General features: G+C 38.6%; 1 protein-coding gene across 4 annotated transcripts in view; it reads right to left on the bottom strand.

Moving 5' to 3' along the window:
• Positions 1-22,438, bottom strand: part of CTNND2 (catenin delta 2) — a 928,193-nt gene that overhangs the window by 223,339 nt on the left and 682,416 nt on the right. For all 4 annotated transcript variants that reach the window (XM_007961220.3, XM_007961217.3, XM_007961219.3 and 1 more), the window contains one exon: positions 1,844-2,057. In XM_007961220.3, coding sequence (XP_007959411.2) covers positions 1,844-2,057 — 214 coding nt within the window. The remainder of the gene's footprint in view (positions 1-1,843; positions 2,058-22,438) is intronic.

Genomic DNA, 22,438 nt, shown 5'->3' with positions numbered 1-22,438 from the left:
GAATTTCTGATGTTGCCCTGGCACATGTGAACGGCTGACACCCAGAAGCTGTCAGAAGCAATGTCGAAGGCAATGGAGTAGACAGCGGTCAGTTCTTTATAGCTGCTTCAAATGGCAGCACAGGATAAGATATATACTGCAGAAGATGTCATGTGTCAGGGGTATGGCATTTCCATTCTGTTCTAAGCCATCATTCATCTCAACCTTTGGCACATGGCTGAGTTTCTTTGGCAATCAGGGAAGCCACCACAGAGGTGTTCTTCAAGACAATGAATTTTGTGTTGGAGCAAATTCAAATTTTAGTCAAATCCAATTCTTCTCAAATCATAAATGAATCCATACAGTATACACAGAAGGTGCTCTGCTGGTCTTCATTTCTCATGGCTTCATGTATCTGTTGGTGGAGTCTTACTGCACAGAACCCTCCTGTCCCCATCACACGCACTGAGCTCTTCCTTTTGCAGGCAGTCCCCACTTAAGCACAACCCACAAATATAAGGATGGTTGTTCATAACCATAATGGTAGGAAATACTTTCAGTTACATAACTCACCCCTAAACTATCATAGACATCATACTGCGTAGATAAAAATACTTTTACTTTCCCTGACTCATGTCTTCTCACATTAGTTTGGTGTGAAATATTGCTTTAGTAGTACAGTAATTCTTAACAATTATTATTTTTTCCACAAAGACGATTTTCTACTTACGGAAAGACAAAACAAAAGAAAAAAAAAAAACAATTTGCATCTAGTTCTAATGTAACTAAGAGTGAGAATGAAATGTGACAATAATCTCAAAGAGTGTACATTTAAGAAAATACACGAAAGTTGGGAGTCTTGACCCAGAACTGGACAAATATTTGTGACTCTCTAGCTTGAATAATGTATTTTCTTAAAAAATACATTTTCATCTGCTTCATCAGCATAGCTACAAGGAAATTTTAGAGTTAAGACAGAAGGTCGATTGGATCACAGATAATTAAAAGATCTTTTTAGACAGTCAACTATGCAATCCATTTGCTAAATACTTGCTGATGGGGTACTTTTTGATGAACTGAAAACCAAATATCACCTCAAACGGTAGTGAGCATGATTAAGATGAGTAAGTGGCAGAGTAATTTGAAATGCTGTATTGAGGCCACCTGGGCCATTAGTACTCCAAGTAGCACTGCATATTTAAAAGGGAAGGATGACAGTTCATGGCTAACACTGACTGTGTTCACATGTATCCCACATACGTGCCAAATGTTTTACACGGTCTCATTTCTTAAACCCTCATGACCATAGTGTGGCTACTATAATTATCTCCATTTTACAAAACCCAAAAGTCCTACAATCATGAAAAAGCTTTCATGTTCACTTTTTAAAAATTCCTTAATATGTAATAATTGTGACTTTTAATAGACATGAATATTTCATTCAAAAAATTAACTGCTAAGTAGGATAAGCTGTCTGTTAACCACACTAGAAACCAGAATATATACCTTATTAGCAAAAACTGACACGCCTTGTCCTTTGATCAATTATTATTAATGCTATTCTAACAAAGAGCCCTGGGTATTGTACGACGCTCAACTACTTCTAAATCCACTGACAAAAACTGATTACGATCACAGAATTTTAGTGAGGCTTACATTTACTGGATTATCGAATATGATCAATCCATGCGTGTCACATCTGATACCATTTTCTTCAGTTGTTTACTCATTTGAAAACACATATTGAGACTGCCTACGTTATTAGAACACCACAATATTTATTTGATTAGTACATTTGCCTCTGTGTTGGATAATGGAAAGTTTACCTTGAGATAAAGTATAATAATTTAATAATGATTCTAACCTGTGACCAGCTCCCGGATCTCCAGGTCAGTCGTCTTGCGGAGTAACCTCACCAGTGCTGGGATGCCACCACAGTTTTTCAGGGCAATTTTGTTATCATCGTTAGCCTTCCCATATACCAGGTTTCTCAGAGCTCCACAGGCACTACGGTGGACTTCGGTCATCCGATGATCCAACAGGTCCACCAGGAGCTGGATGCCTCCTTGTCTCCTTATCTGAAAGAGCAAAGGACACCACTTTTGCTTTATAGTGTAAGGTTTCCCTACCTACCCCAAAACATGTTTTTCATATAAAGTATCTGCTAACAATTAATTGCACCAAACTGAATTAAGGCATGCAAAAGGAAACGGAAAAAAATGTAAGTGTTTGTTTTATATTTGATTGCCTGTATTTGCTTTAATACCCTACCAATAAAGATCCAAATGTATTTCTTTCAAACCACAGAATTTGGGAAAGGTGATTTCAACTTCATAATGAGTGCCTTAGACATTTCTCTATAAAAATATGCCACATCCTTATGGATGAAGCACATGAAGAAATAAAAGGCATTAGAGTGATCCTCATTCCCTAGACTTATTAAATTTAACCACTGTCTTAAAGGGCTGCAGGAATGATGTACAAAATGTTAAAATTATGCTTAATAGGGATATGCTCTAAACATTTCAAAGGAACCAGAAGTGAAATGAGAGACTGGAAGAACTGACACGAGGCGTTTTATCTCAGATGACCCGCGGAAACAAGAACATTTCTTACATGAGAGACAGAACATGTGAGGCCAAGGGACGTTACGCTTAATTTAGGTATTTGATTCAATGACAACAAAACCACTGTACATTTTACTCTTCTTTTTATGAAAAGAAAATTTTAATCTTTTATAAGTAAATGCAAAATATTTTTGCTGTGTATTTCGAGATGCATGTTCTCCTGGTTGCCCTTTGATTTGGGGAACAATTTCAAATTTAAATTAGAAACGAAATAAAGTGGCTACTTAACACACAGGCTATTTCACAGGGTTTTCATTAGCAAAGCTGCATCTGAAAACTTTTGCATGTATACGGAAAAAGAGCATGATTCATTCAGGAATACTCTTCTCCTATACTGTATGCTTCAGCGTTCTTCAGGGATAGAAGGATTGGCATCTTCTCTACTTAATTTTTTGATTACAGAAAAACTCATTCATGTCACAGACGTGCCGGGACACCTGGCTACATCCCCAGCCTCTTTCTTTTCCCTTTCTTTTTTCTATTGAGACAGGCTGGAGTGCAGTGGTGCGATCTCGGCTCACTGCAAGCTCCGCCTCCCGGGTTCACACCATTCTCCTGCCTCAGCCTCCCGAGTAGCTGGGACTACAGGTGCCCGCCGCCACGCCTGGCTATTATTATTATTATTATTTTTTGTATTTTTAGATGGTTTCACCGTGTTAGCCAGGATGATCTCAATCTCCTGACTTCGTGATCTGCCCACCTCGGCCTCTCAAGGTGCTGGGATTACAGGCGTGAGTCACCCTGCCCGGCCATCCCCAGGCTCTTTCAATAGTGCCCAAGTGCTGCTCTCTGTCAGGTGACTCTAACACAGTTTAAAACTGCACTTGGAACCACACCCTCACCCCAAGCCAGCATTCTTGTTTATCTTCAAGTGATATTGAATTCTTCATAGGACTTGTCATGTTCTAACTTATTTGTTATGTTTATCATTATCCTCTGTCTTTTCCTATAAGGATGCGTGCACTGGGAGGAAAAGTGTTATATATCCCTATCCCTAAAACCAGTGCAATGCCAGACACATCATAAATATTCATGAAATATTTGTCAAATGAATGGAGAGGGTTAATATATTACTTGCTGTGTTGGTGTTTCTCAGCTTTGCTAAAATAGTGTTTTCAAAATGAAGAAATATCCCTCTTTAAAGATAAAAAACAAACACCTCTTTTGTGAACAGCCAGGGATGTATCCAGAGGCGTCAGCCCTGCAGCTCTTCCAACCCAGCTTACAAACAAAATAGAGCATGCTTCATTCATACAGGGTGGCCTCTGATGATTCCGAATATGCCTACAGGAATTATTTTCATTCGTCAGCAAATGAAAGCAGAAAAAGGGGAAATCCTCAGAGCACTCTTGGACTCCAAATCCCTCACTTGGAAACCATGAATGCAGCGTTTCACATACAGCACCTCCATAGGAACATGATAGGGAAGGAAAAGGGAGGGATGTAGAGGGACAGTGTGGTTGAGGGGGTTATGGTTGCCCAGCCTGAGGGTGGTGACAGCACCTGGGTAAGAGAGACTCAAGGATCTCTTGGGTCAACTAAGGAAAGAGAGAAAGAAGTGGGAAACAACTCTGCCCAACTTACAGTTCTACCCACAGCTTGCTTGACACCTGCCCAAGAGAGATGATGTCTGTATTCCTATACAGGTGTGTCTTGTTCATGCACCCAGATTATAAGCACACTCACTTTATTCCAGTGCTTGAGAAGGGATATTCCACTTGTACAAAAAAGGTTAAACTACGAGTGTCACTTTCTCTTTGTGTGTATATTTGCCCACCTGTGATTTAGTTCAAAGTTCTCTGAGTTTAGTTATTTAAACAATAATGAAACCATTGAAAAGAGATCATAAATCCATTCTTACAGTGAATCTATTAGTTATATATGAAAAACAGATGGCATCATCAATCAATCTATGCATTTTATTCATATTTATATATTTTAGCAATACTGGATGTTATAATTAATATGCCTAATTTATTATAATATATTTCCAATTCATATGATTTAATGAATTAAGTGATTAAAGTATTCCAAAACATTAAAGGGAAAATGAATTCAAACTGAATGCAGCATGAATTCTTAATGCTAAAATGAAAACACAATGTTTTCGGTATGGCCCTAATGCCATATGCCCAAATTTATAGTGAGATTTTCGGTACGATTTTAATCTATTTAGGTAAACATAAATAAGTCAATTAACCTTTTTCTTTTGCTCTTATTTGGGGTCACCAGATACTCTATATTAAAACTTGTTTTCTTGGGATTGAATTTTATCTAAGAATGTGAGAATCCTACTTCCATTTTCTGAAGCCAAACATTACTCAAGTTAAAATGTAAATGGCCACATGTGTGAAACAGGATGGCCAGGTCCTTGGTTCTCCCTCCTCCTGCTGCAGCCTCCCCTCTCCCATCAGGACCAGAAGGGAGGCCCTCACATGGATTCCAGTCCTCTTGCTTCTGGTGGCTGTGCATGGCTCTGATGCTGTCCTCTTCACTTTCCCTCTATTTTGCTTTTCTCCAGGACCCTTCCTTCCTCCAATTTCCTTCCTTCCTTCCTTCCTTCCTTCCTTCCTTCCTTCCTTCCTTCCTTCCTTCCTTCCTTCCTTCCTTCCTTCTTTCTTTCCTTCTTTCTTTTCTTTTCTTTTCCTCTCTCTCTCTCTCTCTCTCTCTCTCTCTCTCTCTCTCTCTCTCTCTCTCTCTTTCTTTCTTTCTTTCTGATGGAGTTTCCCTCTTGTTGCCCAGCCTGGAGTGCAATGGCATGATCTCGGCTCACTGAAACCTCTGCCTCCCGGGTTTAAGCAATTCTCTTTTCTCAGCCTCCTGAGTAGCTGGGATTATAGGCGCATGCCACCATGTCTGGCTAATTTTTGTAGTTTTACTAGAGACGGGGTTTCATCATATTGGTCAGGCTGATCTCGAACTCCTGACCTCAGGTGATCTGCCCACCTTGGCCTCCCAAAGTGATGGGATTACAGGCATGAGGCACCGCACTCGGCCCCTTCCTCCAATTTCTTGCACCCAATCCATCTACCAGTTTCTTCTGGTACCTAACATGAAATCTTTCCAAGCTTCCAAACAAACCTATTTTAAACTCTTAAAATGTACAACTTTCTGAAAACCTATCAGAAGGAACTTGTCTTATTAGAAATGGCACCTTTATTTATTCTCCCCAAAAATGACGAGCTGTCTAGTTCCAATTTATCCCCCTAGTCGATCACTCCACATCCAGCAAGCTGAGCCCAGGTTTTTGTTAACATACGATCATTGCAGGTCAGTTTACCCTCTCCTCACATTATTTCTTTAATCATCTTCCTGCAGAATTGTTTTTGTTTTGTTTTTCTTTCAGACAGAGTTGCGCTCTGTCACCCAGGCTGGAGTGCAGCGGCGCGATCTCGGCTCACTGAAACCTCTGCCTCCAGGGTTCAAGCGATTTGCTTAGTAGAGATGAGGTTTCACCATGTTGCCCAGGCTGGTCTTCAACTCCTGGGCTCAAGCGATTTATCCACCTCAGTCTCCCAAAGTGCTGGGATTACAGACGTGAGCCACCATGCCAGGCCTCATGCAGAATTCTTTAAAAGTCAAATCTTGAAAGATTTTAGGTTTCACAGCATTAAAATAAAGTCAATAAAATGCTAGTTAATGTATATCTTATATTTATATATAATTCAACAATAAAATAAGATGCACTCAAAGAGTGCCTGTCACAAGGTAGTAAGTGAATAAGTATTTATCAGATGAATGGTGCAGCTGGTTGTCAGGTATTTGTTTCTCTCTCTCTCTCTCTTTCCTTCTCTCTCTCCTTTTTAGAGCAGGTTTAGGTTCACAGCAAAATTGAGCAGAAAGGGCAAAATTCTCATGTACTCCCTTTCCCCACACAGGCACAGCCTCCCCTACTATCAAAGTTCTGCACCCTAAAGGTACATTTGTTACAGTGGATGAATCTACATTGACACATTGTTATCACCCACATTCTACAGAGTTCAATAGTCCAAAAACAATAGGGTTCATTTCTGGGCTGCACCCTCTATTCTTAATAAATGTACAATGACATGTATCCTCCACTATAGTTTCATACAGAATAGTCTCACTGCCCTAAAAAATCCTCTGTGCTTTGCCTATTTATCCCTCCTTCTCCACTGACCCTTGGCAACCACTGATCTTTTTACTGTTTTCATGACTTTGCCTTTTCTAGAATTTCAAATAGTTGGAATCACATAGGATGTAGCCTTTTCAGATGGTCTTCTATTAGTAATATACATTTAAGGTTTCTCCATGTCTTTGACAGATATCTCATTTCTTTTTAGTGTTGAATGTTGAATAATATTCTATTTTCTGGATGTACCACAGTTTATTTATTCATTCATCTACTGAAGGACATCTTGGTTGCTTCCAAGTTTTGGCAATGTTGTATAACATTGCTATAAACATTTGCGTGCAGGTTTTTGAGTAGACGTATGTTTTAAATTTCTTTAGTAATACCAAGATGTGCCATTGCTGGATCACATGATAAAAGTATGTTTAGTTTGTAAGAAACTGCTATATATTCTTTCAAAATGGCTGTTCCACATTCCCACCAGCAGTGAATGGGAGTTCCTGTTGCTCCACATCCTCCCTAGCCATTTGGTGCTGTCGCCTTTTGCATTCATTCTGGTCATTCTGATAGGTGTATAGTGGTGCTTCATTGTGTCTCCTTCTCTTTTAAGACTACCTGTGTGATTCAGATTTATTTACATTTATACAAATGATTAAAATTGAAACAATGAATGTTGAAATACATATGGGGAAATGATAGCTTCATTTGAATCTGGACTGAACAATTCTCATGTCTGCTACTTTCCTGGACCTGATAAAATTGGACAGTGATCAGAAGGGACCTTTCATACATGACCTGAATAGACAGTCTTAAACTCATTTATTAAGTGGTTCTTTGATAGATGATTGACTTTAGTCAGCTGTTCCTGTGTCAATGCCTCACATTTATTTTTCTGCTTAGGTGTGCACTTCAGGAATCTAGATGGCAAGAGAAATCTATAAGGAGTAAGGGAGGTGGAGGCTGGTAAACCCCATCCCCAGGGGAAACAAAAGATGAATTAACCAATCAAATAAGACAAAACTATGCCCTACTGCCTGTCTTTTGTTTGGTTTGGTTTTGTTTTTAGGTTGTTTACAGTGAGGGCATTGTTAAGCCTGATGCAGATAATCTCTGGGAAATGAATACTAGAATGCATTCCCAGTTTGCACCAGGGAAGAATAAAAATGGCTTTCATACCTTTGCCCTAAAATCCACTGCTTCAAAGTATGTTTACAATTTGAACTCAGAGCATCTAAGGAACGGAGAGTATCTAAGAATCATGCAAGAGAAGGATGCAGTGGGTTTCTTCTTTGCCTTTTCCTTACAAGGTAGAATATATCTAAGGCTTTTAAATCAGAAAACAAATGGATAGGTAATTAAACTATACACAAGAGAAATGCAAGTAATGCAATAGTACCTATTGCAAAAATAGGGCCTCATCACCAAAGGATTTGTTACTCTTAACATAATCTGCATAGAGTGACAATAGCATATATTTGCCAATGAATTAGCTATTATCATTCAACTGATATCAACATCAATGAATAATGTATAGCATATTCAATTACAGCAGTGTTCAGATATTTATGACAGTCTTCATAAAAATGTAATGATAATGATGATGTATAGTGGATAAAAAATACTTTAAACAGCTTGCAACAGAATTCTTCTCGGGAGGTATCTGTCTTTATTTAAAAGAAAAAATACTATGACAAGTTGCTTAGAGGATAGTGAGACCCTGAGGGCATGGCCTACCAGGCATTCAGGGCAACAGAAGAGACTGCTCACCTGCTCTGCATTTGCAAAAGGGAGGGGTTTGGAGCTGGAGACAGAAGACAGAAAAGGCTGGAGTAGCTTTTGTCAACCTATTATTTGGTGAGACAAGGACCTCAAAACAGGTAAGGACCTGAGTGTGTGCTGCTATTCCTCTCAGGAATCTTTCATTTTAATAAAATGGATATATCTTTGGGCTTCCGGGTTCATGTTGAAAGGAACCAGGCTGTGCCTGAGACTCAAAGTAAAATTTAATGATAGTATGCATGATTATCACTACATACTATATATACATATAGTATATCATAAACACATATACACACACACATATAGAGAGTATATATATACACCCACACAAACTATGGATACTATGTACTATGGTACTTATTTTCTTTAGATACTTATGAAAACTCAAATCCCAATGTCTGAGAACGGGTTTATAGAAAGAGCTGATTAAAAAGAAGGGAATGCAGTGATTTTTTAACTAAATTTTCAATTAACTGTTACTTTTCCATGGTGCAGGTTTTGAAAAAGCTTCCTTAAGTGATATAATTATTACACATTCCTTTTTAATATTAAGAATTTCAATAATTTTCTCAGCTTATAAGCTAATGGAAGATACAAAGTTTGTGGATCCCAAACCAGATGATTAACCAGATGTATGTAGAAAGTGCAAAGTTATCAGTTTGTAAAACGCACATTTTACCTCACTGAGTTTCAACCCTTACTTTTATTACAAAGCCAGTTAAACAATCAATGTTTCCATAAAATCTGAACTGAGGTATATCCATGCAGCTGTCTCTGAGTAATACAGAAGTATATTTCATAGAGGTCATCATTTTTTAGTAGAAATTATTTTCGAGAATCTCTCTCCCTCCAGTTGTATGAAACGGCCTGTGTTCTCCATTCGATAGGTGAACCAAGATGAGTCATGTTTCTTTCTCGATTGTGTTTTCGAGAGAAAGCATGTTGCAGTGATTGGAGGTGCTACCTCAGACCTAGGTTCAAATCAAATCTTAAAACCGATGTCCCCCAGGTAAGTTACTTAAATGCCTGTGAAGCATGAACTAAGTGTGAACCTACCTCATAGGTTGTTTTCAGGATTAAATGAGATTTCAAAAGTCAATTGATTAACAAAGTGCTTAGAAAACATTATATATCACAGAACTACCTACTAGATCAACTTTTTAAATGATATTCTTAATTGCTTTCTTACCTGGCCAAAATATAAATTAATTTAATAAAATGTTGATACGTGATAGTGAAAGGAATACAATTTAGGGTTTAACTTTATAAATTGGATTTAGGATGTAAACCGTATATATCCAATAGATCTCTTGCTAACTGTGAGATGAGCAGTGAAGTCTTCTGGGAATGAAGCAGGCTTGGAGGTCAAATGCACCTCAAAGATGTTTTTTTTCTGGCAACTGTTTTTCTGAGAGCAGACGCCCTCCAAAAACACACTTGGGAGTCCTCAGAATTGCTGAATACTGTAAGTGAGTTTCAACTTTACTCTTTAAGTGCACCCAGGAAAGACCTCTGCGTTTTTTTTTAAACACGAAAAATTTCAAGTGATTCGAGTTTCTTTTCTAAAGACACCACTCAGGAAATGTGATCTTGATAAGTCTAACGGCTTCTATCACTTGGTGTAAATTTTGAGCTGTCCTTGCAGATACTGAATGCAAAAAATCACAAAGCACTGACAATTACGAAGAAAGCCTCCAGTAACTCTTACTGCATTCTAACTAAACTCCAACGTGACTTTTTATTTCCACATTTAGATATTTCATGATGCTAATATCCCATGATTTTCTCTAAATTACAAAGTGTTGATGAACCCAGATTAGAAAGCACCTAAGAAATTCTAGGGCCTCGAATAACTTGAATAACTGCTTTCCTTGAATAACTTTGTAACATCATCAGTCAGATGCAAATATCGTGTGTGAGTACAGGGTGGATTTCTCCTCCCAAGACCATGCTCCCAGGTTTAAAGGCTACACTTACACTTATTCTCTCTCTCTCTGACTGCTATCCTATCTCTGTAGATCTGTACACACAGTCTATTCAAGCAGATGTATGCTCTACTTCACAGTAGGAGATTTAATCTATTGGATGTTTCATAAGAATATATGCTGCATATATGCCATGGAATACTATGCAGTCATATAAAAGGATGAGTTCATGTCCTTTGCAGGGACATGGATGAAGCTGGAAACCATCATTCTCAGCAACCTAACACAGGAACAGAAAACTAAACACTGCATGTTCTCACTCATAAGTGGGAGTTGAAGAATGAGAACACATGGACACAGGGAGGGGAGCATCACACACCGGGGCCTGTTGGGGTGTTGGGGGCTAGGGGAGGGATAGCATTAGGAGAAATACTTAATGTAGATGATGGGTTGATGGGTGCAGAAAACCAACATGGCACGTGTATACCTATGTAACAGACCTGCACGTTCTGCACCATGTATCCCAGAACTTCAAGTATTTTTTTTTAAAAAAAAGAATACATTCAAGGCCTCATATTATTTGAGTTTATTACATTAATTACATATAGTTAGTACCATATCCTAAAACAAATATTCACTATTTATAAAGATGGACATTGTTTAAAATATTTAAAGATGGATGGTGAGGGCTGACACATTCTTTCTCTATCACTTCTCTGAATTCTGATCTTTTGGCTTCTTTTATGTGTTGCTGGACAGCTCTCATCCTCCCCAACTGATTAAGCAGAGGTCTCTCCTTTGGGGCCTGGACTAGATTTCCTTGCCTGGACTCCAAATCCACCACTAGCCTTTGTTACTGGCTTTAGCTTTGTAAGTCCTTGCTTCACAGCTAACTGAGCAGACTATGTGAGCTTGAACTTGACTCTGAGAAAACCTGCCACTACTATGGCATTTAAGCCACTTAACATTAGAATGATCTTCATTTTTAATCCATAATAAAGTGAAGACACTGGTTACCAGCCTTATTATTTAACTTTGTTGTGGATGTGATGGTCAATAGAGTAAAACTGAAAAACTGAAATAAGGAGGTGAGTCATTTGGAAAAAAGACTCATGATTATCAAGATTGATGAAAAAACCTTTTGGAATTAATTAGAAAATTCAGTAAAATACTAGCTTAAAATTTTAAAAGTGAAAGCTTCCTCATGGATATATATAAAAATTCATAATTTTCTTATATACTAAAAATAATTGGTCAGAATATTAAGAGAAAATTATTCCATTCAGAAAAGCAACTTGATATAGAAAATACTTAGGAAATAAATATATTATGAATTGGGAAGTTTCTGTATGAAGAAAACGACATGTATTGACTGAAATACATAAAAGCAGATGTGAATAAATGTAAATGGACTATCACATTCCTTCAGTATTATAAAGATTTCCATTGGTCTCTAGATTAATTTAAATATTAAAGCAGTTCAAAGCCAAAGCCCAGTAAATTTTAAAGTTGTTTTTGGACACAGTGACACTAAAGCTCATCTGGAAGAATGAACATAGGAAAAAAAATCACAGGAAAAATAAAGAATTATGGAAAGACGAACATATTCTAAAGCACCAATATACAGAACAATATGAAATGACCTCAGAATCAATAGATAACAATGGGAGAGAAGAAAAAAACTCCAGAAAAGATACACATGTTTACAAGACTTTAGGATTTCATCAGAAAGCAGTATGGATTCGATACCTAGAATTAGTAAAAACAGGCTCACCACATAAGGGATGACATAGCATTTGATTTCTTCACAATGACAAAAAGTAAATTCCAGATGGATTAGAAATGTAAATGTGAAACATATAACAAAAAAGCACTAGGGGGATGTACAAATGGATATTTATATACTACTGGGAAGATCTAAGGTTGATACAAAAGCCAGGAGCCACAATGAAAAGGACTGACACACACATATTATAAGCAAACTTAAGTCGTGAGTAAAGAACTCAACAAAATATTGGCTACGAATATGATAGACAAGAAGTTTAGATACTTAGCATTGTTAAAGTCTTCCTTGAATTTAACCAATCTATTGGATGTAAAGTGATATCTCTTTTTAGTTTTAATTTGTGTTTTCCTAATTACTAGTGAGGTTGAGTCTTTGAATACATTCTTTATCAAAGAGGTAAATAATCAACATGAATAAAATTAAAGTACTTTACTGAACAATATAAACACAAACATTAAGAAGTATAAGGAAATGCTCTGTTCATGAATGAAAGAGTGGATATTGAAAAGGCTATAAATTCTCCAAAATTTATTTATACTTTTAACACAATTTCAATCAAAATTCAAGGGATTTTCTGGAACATGACAAAATGATTCCAACTTTCATCTGGAATCTTAAGCAAGCAATAAAAAGTAAGACTATTTCAATAAGGAGGACTACAAGGGAGAAATTATTTTATCTTATTTATAAATGCTACATAAAGCCTCAATAGTTAAAATGTTGTGGTACTGATGTAGTAGTCAAGATGGCTTAGCGGAACAGAGTGGATAACCAGGAAATAAAGCCCACTGTATTTAGGAGCTAACGTGTGATACAAAGAATTACAAGCCAATGTTAAAGGCCTGAATCATACCTAAAGGTCTTAGGGAAGCTGACTATAGATCATGTACATTCCAAGAATTTAAGAATTAAATAAACCAAATAAGGGCAAAAATAAGTTAAAGGAATATCTATGAGATTTCAAGAATGAATGAGGAGTCCTGAACACAAACAAGAATGGAAGCAATTTAACTTCAAAAGTAGTAATTGTATGCAGATATATGATACTGCTTCAGCTTTAGTATCCTAGTGATACTGATTTTAAAAGTTTAAATATAATTTTAATATATCCGCATAGGGAAGCATACTATCCATACTAAAGTTAGGATCATCTTCAGATGGTTCGGGTATTCACTTCCTTTTCTTTCTCCTCCTCCACCCAGTCAATACAATAAGGATAGAGTGTGACACTTGGTAGTTTTATAGAGATAATTTAAATAAAGATGTAAGATTGTCTGGGTGTGGTGGCTCACACCAGTACTTTGGGAGGCCAAAATGTGCAGATCACTTGAGGTCAGGAGTTTGAGATCAGCCTTGTCAACCTCGCGAAACCCTGTCTCTATTAAAAATACCAACAATTAGCCAGGTATAGTGGTTCACGCCTGTAATCCCAGCTACTCAGGAGCCTGAGGCTTGGGGACCATTTAAACCTGGGAGGTGGAGGCTGCAGTGAACCTAGATCTTGTCACTGCACTCCAGCCTGGATGACAGAGGAAGACTCTGTCTGAAAATAAATAAATAAAAATAAAATAAATAAGAATTAAAGATCTAAGACTGACTGATAACAAATACTCTTCAAATTCCAGTCTTACTTTTGAAAAGAAATAATCAGTCATCTCCTTTGAGCATAAATATCTACCTTTTAGGTGAACGATTACTAATCTAATTATCTCTTCATTTGGAGAGGACAAGATCTAACATATTTATTTGTATGTGGCAAAGCTAAAGTCACACATTGTTCAACATCTCAAAGAGAATTTCGGATGACCTCATACACATTTTGAAAACACACACCTCAAAAGCTAGATAGGTAACTTAACTATTTGAAAATCATTAAAACACCTAAGAATGTGAATATAAGAAGCCTACAAATACTACCCGCAAAGCTTTCATTGTATAAGGCCTGGACAGTTGCTTGTTTGGCAAATGTTTCCTGTGGGCCTTGTCTGCTCAAGGTGCTGGGGCTTAGAGGAGGTGTGATGGGCCCCGGTCCCTGCTGGAAGGAGTCAAGGAACCTGTGGAGTCAGGAATTAAGTAAAGAAACCAACAAGGGAGCAAATACGACCCTTGCAATAACGAAAACTGGAGGCGGCTTTACTAAAAGAGGACCTCGCAATTTTCTAGTCATTATTTTGTATTCTTCTGCTTAAAGAAGATCCGCTAAACTGGACAAGTTTTAGGTCCATCAACACCTGGGTTCTTCTGGGTGATAAGAACCAAAAAGAAGTCAGAGAAGGAAGAAAGGATGAATAGTGTGTGATGGTGTTGCCAGGCAGTGGGTCGGGGACACTTGAGCAAAGACTCGGTGACATGGAGTGACAGAGGCCCCAAAGAGAGGAGGACCTGGAAGGCCTGTGTGCTAGTGCTGAGCGAAAGACAGGCAGTGGGGCCGGGGGAGGCGAGACGAGGCTGCAGGGCCCTGGGTTTACTCTGAGGAAGACTGGAATTTGAATTGCCTTAACTGATTGTTTTAAACACCACGTGCCACGTGAGGACAGACTGACCACCAGCTAGGGCCACTCCCGTTGTCCAGGTGAGAGAATCACAGCAGCTTTCGACTGATTGATGGGAGTACAAGCACTAAAAAATGGCCAAATTCTAGGTTGTCTTACAGGTAGGATGGTAAATATCAAGTCGTCAGTGACCGAAAGAAAGGAATCACGCATGACTATGATTTGGGGCCCTGGGCTTTTAATAAACGAGTGTGTTGATAATCATCACAGCAGTAGTTTTTGGTTGACTGACAGATGGCAAAGCAGTTTGGAAAGACAGAGCCCCTCATTTAAATTTCTATGTTAGTGGCATGACAAAAGCACACATTTTAAAAATTGCTATTCTTTTGTTTATGCAAAATGGAAAATAACATCTTTCTAAAATATCATATGCTAAGTATACATGCAGAAATAATAGAGAAATTGTTTTGTGTCTTAGCCTATGGTTATAACAAATGAGAAGTAAAGTAAAAGTAATATAGTCCACCAAAAGAAGTTATGATAGAAATGTCGAGAAAATTTTCTTATGTATTTATTTTAATTTTAAATTAAAAATATCCTGACTTTAAAAAATTTAAGTCACCTCAAGGCTTTCATTAAGCCAGTAAAAATTGTACAGAATGTAATTTGCTTTATTATATGTATTACATGATAGAAAGTATTTTTTGTTATGCATGTATTTTTTTTCTTTCTATTTTTAGGTGACAAAGTCTCCCATATGTTTTGAAGATATATTTTTGTAGTAGTAAAAGCCAATGCTTAACCACACTAAACTGTGGTTGAGAAAATAATTCCGGTTTTGTTCAGTTCAGTTGATATTTATTAAGCATCGGTCCACATTCCCTGGGGTAGTCATGGTTTAGTGAAGGGGATACACACAGGAACAAATACAGTGTATGAAGCCCACAGGAAAGTCACAAAACCAGCCTCCTTAGGAAATGGGGTAGGGTAGTTGTTTCTGGAAGAAATATCAGCTGAACTGATTTCTTGGGAGTTGAAAAACTGGTGACCTATACAATGTAGTACATGATTAAACTCTCAAATGCTTGGAGTGTAGTAGGTCAACGCTTTTTAAAGTCGAGGGCACATATGGTAGGGTTCAGGCAAAGGACAGGCATCAGTATGCCAGACAATGATACCTCTTTTTGGCCCTTAAATTCACCCAAAGACTGGGGGGCATTCTTTTTCACACTAATAAAGACTTGGAGACTTTACGAAGTAGAATACAAGATGTATGGGAATTTTAAAGCCAAAGCACAGAATGTAAGAGCGTGGCATGTTTCTAGAGAGCTGCTCTGGTCAACAGGCCCTGATTCCTGGAGCCCACATGGCTGAGGCCTGGCTCCACAGAGAGACCAGAAGCGGAAGGTTGGAGAACGGAAGCCGGTCTCGGTAAGGGCCCCGACCTGCACAGAGCCCTTCCCAGAGGTAAGAGACAGGGAGTGTGGGGGATGCTGGGAAGAGACCAGACTGGAGCCAGCATTGAAAACCACACAAAGGAGGAAATAACCACATAAATGAGGTGATAGAACCCACACATGGTTTCTGGGCAGGAATGACAAGGGAGGTTGTGGCCAGGAAGACATGAGAACAAATTGGAGAGCTGGTTCAAAAGAAGGAATTATCCATCATGTAAAAGGGTATCTTAGCCATTCAACAGTTTGACCGTTTTCCTGACACCTAGAAATTTATAGTATAGCACACATGTGGCGGGTTCTACATCTCTCAACCGTTTTTGTTTCAATCAACTTAAATGTTTTTACTCCAGTAACTCTGTGTTCTGAGCCCGAGCAAGGTAATTGGTGGAGCCATCTTGCGTTTCTGCGTTTAGCTCTGCCTCCACAATCAGAGGGTGGAGGCTGCTGGGATCCCAGAGGCTGAGCAAAAGGGAAAAGCGTAAGTTTCACCACTCAGAGCTCCCCCAGGAGTCTGCTGGATTTGACCACTATGATTCGCTCTTTTGAGACTCCACAAACTGAACAATGTCAACCTTATTTTCTCACATTTCTATTGAACACAAAGAAAGGTGTTACCAGGGAAATCTGTTTGCAACAAGGCAAACTGAAATATGATTTACTGAATGGTGCTGCTCAGCTGATTAAATATTATTCACTCTTCATTTTATCCTTCAGTCCAAGCAGAACAATGATATGACACTTGGATCTTGGTATAAGAAAATACACATTTGGTGTATCTGTGACCTTTGAAATTTATAAAATTATGTACCAAAAAATCCCATCAAGTGCAATGCAGTGCATCCCACACTGATGTGTCATCCTAATGGAGAAGGAGACCTTCTCCTAGGCATTCCATGGAAGGTCGCTGCAGAAATTCTGAAGGCATCACAACTCTCCTAGCAGTTTGGGGGTTAGTACTGCTATATTACATGCATGCCAATAGTTTTACATACACACATATATAGTATAATGTCATACATATATAACAATGTATAACATATGTCTATAAGTAAATGTATACATTTAAAAGAGAAAATCGTTCAGAAAGGTCTTCTCCTCCTTCCCTCACCAAAATGGGATTCATTCAGTTCTTTATACTATTTTATTCCAATTTAAAGCTTGTAGCATTAATTTTCTTTTTTTCTTTAACCCACCACTTGTGGGTTCAGAGGACCTGCCTGTAGGTACTCTCCTTTCCAATAATTCAAGTAGCTACAGACATTGAGAAGGCTGTTTTTTCTTTAATAATTTCCGTTCAAAGATTTTCAGCTCTGGAGTGTGCCAGATTCAATGGCTATAACCTCAATAATAAATAGTAAAATGCTCTGATTTTCATCGATTTTCAGAGGTTAGTTCTTAGCAGTAAACTCTTTAAAAATCTTTAATGCATGAAATCTCAGGTTCACAAAAATCAAGTTTCTTTCTTCTCTGTTTTATTTACTGATTTTCTAATTTTGCATTTAAAAGAATACAGGCTACATAAATACCTTGGTTCGTATTTTTAATTCTTTAAAAATTTTCAGATGAGTTATTTGTTTTATTGCACACAATTTTTCTCCAGACTGGAAGGAAGGCAATGATTATATTCTCAGTTTTCAATAGGCTGGTAGATGCTGAGGACTAATAATGGAGCAGGGCCTTAGGGAAGGATTTTTTTGTCTTTTATTTCTAAATTCTGCACACACAGTAGTCAAAGTTGTCTTTTCAAAAGACATATGTAACCAATCAGATCATGTTAATCGCTGCTCAAAATCCTTTAATGATTCCCACCACATTCAGAAGATCGTTAATCTTGGCCTTCAGTCCTGCCTGACCTGCCTGTGTCTTCTCTCTGCTTCCATCTCTCATCATTGTTTCTTACTCACTTCGGCTTCCATTGCCCTGGGCTTCTGGAAATTTCTGAGCAGGTTGTTCTCCCAGAGTCTGCAGAGTGGCTTCTCTTCCATCATGCAGGTGTCCCCTAAACCTGATTAGCCATCAAAAATGATGGTATGACCACCCCTTCCCCTTCATCCTCAATCTTCCCCTTCTCTAGGTTCTGTCTTAGCTCCATTTACCACCTGATAGATTTCACGTACTTATTAGTTCATTTTCTGCTTCCATCCTCACACAGAGAGACATCAGTGCTGCGACAGCAGAGATCTTGCCCGACTTGCTCAAGGTCGTGTCCGCAGGGCTGAGAGAAGTGCCTGGCACCCAGCAGGCATTCCATATATCCATGTTATCTTTTGACTGAGCGCAGTTTTGACTACTGACTTTGAACTTCTGCAATATGTCTAATTGGAACGTCTGCCCATCAGGAGAAATATCATCTATCAAGCAGATTCACACTTGGGAACAAGGACTTCCAGTGCCTGAGAAGATATCTCAGAAACTCAGAATATTATACAACCATGAATATCATGACACTGGTCTGGCAAACATCATGCACCTCTAAAAATGTTTTTTTTTTATAGCTTTATCTTTTTATTTCATGAAGTGAAAGTAATTTTCCCACAAGTACATGACAGTGCTATGTATAAAATGCCTCTGCACTATGTACACCTGCATCTTGTTTGTAGGAGCCAGTGCTGAATATATCAGCTAATTATAGATATGCAGATGCCTTGTTTGCTTTAATGCAAAAATATGTAAAAGCATGTGAAATAGTGTAGCACTCGGGTCCATGGTTGAATATCCAATTTCCATTAGATGAACTTGGGTTAAATGGTAAAGAGACAGATAAAGTCAGAACAATAAGGAAGATTATTCATAATTCAAAATCTTCACATTCTGCTGTCACTCTTCAGGATTTAAGACACTAAAATGGGAAAAATATCTAAATTGCAAAACAAATTATCATCCATTGATTCACTTCTTTGGATGTTCATCACAGAGAAATTAAATCTAGAGCCTGGAAGACTACCAAAAGGGGAAAAAATGTTACCTTCGGGAACTCTGAGAGCTAATATGAAAAACTGTTAGGTATTTATTAATACAGATATGTTTTAATACAGATATTAATATAGATATGTTTACAGGGGTGATAGAAATGGTGATTTTGAATGACAAATTAAGGAAACTGTGATTTACATTGAAATTTTCAAAAAGGGATTTTCATAACGAGAGTTGGGACTCATTCAACATATAATCGATACATTTGCTTTCAAGACCATGTAGTCATAAAGATGGAATGGATTGATGTGAGTAGCCAACCAACTAGTCAAAGGAATAATGCTCTGTTAAGTGGCAAAAAATCCTGAACCTTATCTGAAGGAAGATAGCTCCACAGAGCAGGATGTAATGTGGCATCCTGCAGGCAGATGTGCAGCTGCGCAGGGTTCCTCTAAGAGCTGAGAGAGCATTTTCCTCACTCTAATACATGGTGGTAGGCAGAATGATGCCCCCCACCGCCACCCTATAAGATGTCAATGTCTCAATGCCTGAAACCTGTGAATATGTCATGTTACATGGAAAAGAGGAATTAAGGATGAAGATGGAATGAAGGCTGCTAATTAGCTGATCTTAAAGAGTCTAACATTAACTATAGGGGTGAGCTCCATGTAATCACAAAGTTCCTTCAAAAGCCGAAGAGAGGGGCAGGAGAGTCTGAACAGAAGGACAAGAGTGTGAGACAGACTCAACCAGCCATTGCTGGCTTTGAAGAGCGAAGGGGCCATCGACCAAGGAATGCAGGAAGCCTCTAGAAGCTGGAAAATGAGAGAAAACAGATTTCACCCTAGAGCCTCCAGAAAGGAATACAAACCTGCCAACACCTGGATGTTAGCCCAGTGAGACCAATTTTGCACTTCTGAGCCCCAGAGCTACCAGATAGTAAGTGTATGTCATATGAAGTCACTAAGGGTGTGGTAATTTGTTACAGCAGCAATACAGTGCTCATACATAGGTGGAAAATCTGATGCCAAGTTATATGCTCATGAGGAACACTTCAGGCTTCACTGGAAAAGAAGTGGCTGCTTTGATCAGCACACCTGCAAACAGCAGAGGGTTGCTGTGCCCACTCATTCCCAGAATCCAAGCTGCTCCCTCCAAGGTCGTAACCAATAGATCATCCTCCTCCTATAACCACCAGGGCTCATTCTTTGGCTGCTAGAGGAGGTGCCTGCTGAAGGAGGTGGATCTATATTGCCTGGCCAAATATAAGTCTGATAGGACCAAGGCAATCTCAGTGTGTGCTGTGCACATATTGCACTTCTATGTACCAAGAAGTACCAAGTGTGAAGTACTCTTTGTCCATTTTCTTGACTCAATGGCCAACTCATTGGCCATTGTCCACAAGCCACTGTTAAATGACTCTCTTTTCAGATAATTTCAATGAGGGAAGACAGAAAAGTCTTCCCAAGGTGGCAGATTGCACAATGGATGGCTAATCCTGTCTATACAGGTAAGAAATGGTTCATTGTAACTAGTATCTTTTCAGATGAGTCATTCAAGAGAATACAACCTGGTCAACTGGGAAGATGTGCTCTGGTATTTTGGTTTTGGTTTTTGTCCTGTTAACATTAACTTTCCCAAAAACTAGGGAGGAAGGAGGTAGCTTTTCAAAAGTGTTCTCCATCATCTTGTGTCTGCAACTCCTGTTATTAATATTTATCATTGGTCTTGTTCTGATAGAGTCATAAGCAGTGCCTATGATTTCACTGTGGAAAAGAATGAAGTATCAGAAAGGATGCAGAGAAGCCTGAATTCTGAGGCTTCCTGCTCATGCATTTAGTGGACATCTCTGACATAATACAGGTCATTCTTAAGGAATTCCTTACATTTAATTAGACAGTTTTGGGGGCAGACCGTTTTTATGTCTGTATTTGAAATTTTCCAGGGTCTCACAGGAATTTCAGGGCAAAAATGTCCTCTAGGGATGCAAGCATTCTCTACCAGTGCCCAAGAGCAAGCCACTAATCACTTTTCAAAAGGTAAATATTTAATGGTGGACTCTGGTGGTCAGTATGCTCAAAAGCTTAAGGTTGTCTTTCTGCTGCCCCTACTAGCTTTTGCCATGAACTCCAATCTCTTTGGGTATTTGTTGCTATTTGGGTAAAGCAGCTTGTGGATTTTAGGCACCCAAAGTTGTGGCTCGTATTCTTATCCACTGAAGACCTTGAGAGCTTCTTGTTATTTGGGATCTCCTTAAAAAATAAATCCCTCCCTCCCTCCCTCCTTCCCGTCCTTTCTCCCATCCATCTTCCCTCCCTCCCTCCCTTCCTTCCTTCTTTCTTCCCTTCCTCCCTCCCTTCTTCCTCCTTCTTCCCTCCCTTCTTCCTCCTTCCTTCCTTTTCCTCTTCACGTGTCTTTTTTTCTTTTTTCCCTTTCTTTTTTCTAATGGGACTTAACAATATCCCCAAATATAAGATAGGATTTCTTATCTAGTATCCTTAGATAGTATCCAAGGAGTTGTACCATGTGTTACTCATTTCAGGGTAGCATCAGTGAAACATTTTTTCATCACTTGACAAATATCCCTGATTCTTCAAATTTTCCCTGTTGGGTCGTCCTCATAATTCTCCAGAATTGACAAGCCAGCCTCATCTTGCCATAGGAGTCGTGCTGGTGCCAATTCTGACAGCCTTCTTATTTGTAAGCCTGATAATCATTATACCAGTAAAGTTGCATATCAAAGTATCTTTTATCATTAGTAAGTCTGGATCTCTACATAAAAGTTTTGGGACATGGGTAAGGGAATAAGCATATCTTTGTGTGGAAACTGTTGAAGTAGATTGTGTGCAGTCTCTCAAATAAAGGCAAATTGAGATTGGCTTTTTCTCAGAAACTAGGATTGAAAAAAAAAAAAGGATTTTTTCAGATGGATGACAGTATTGTAAGCCCCTGGTGCCTACCAAGCTTTCTTTTTAGCTTGAACTATATTGAATACTGTCAAAGCTACAGAAAGCACCACTTTATTTAGACCTTAATAATCTATAAAGTCAACCAAGAAAAGCTGACTGCTTTGGTCAAATAAGCCATCTGTATAGAGAGGTGTTGCGAGCCAGGAGACCAGCCTCTGTGACATCCTTAGTTAATACAGATGTCGCCAGTCCCTTCCCAGGAAATCCATCTTGTTTTTGTTTGGGGATTGCTGGGTCTTTCTGGCAGAGAGGTACTCAGTCAATGTGCACAATTACAATGGGTATACCCACCATTTTCACCACACCTGTCCCCTCATGTGGAAGCTCACCCTGGCCTGCACATAGGGTGTGGCTGGGCCAGCTGGATATGAAATGAGACCCTTCGTTTTGAACAGCCACCTTTCCCTACTCTCTCTGA

This window comes from Chlorocebus sabaeus, chromosome 4 (assembly GCF_047675955.1).
Source record: "Chlorocebus sabaeus isolate Y175 chromosome 4, mChlSab1.0.hap1, whole genome shotgun sequence".
Lineage (NCBI taxonomy): Eukaryota > Metazoa > Chordata > Mammalia > Primates > Cercopithecidae > Chlorocebus > Chlorocebus sabaeus.
Note: the sequence above shows the minus strand (reverse complement) of the source record. Positions and strands in the feature narration are given on the sequence as shown.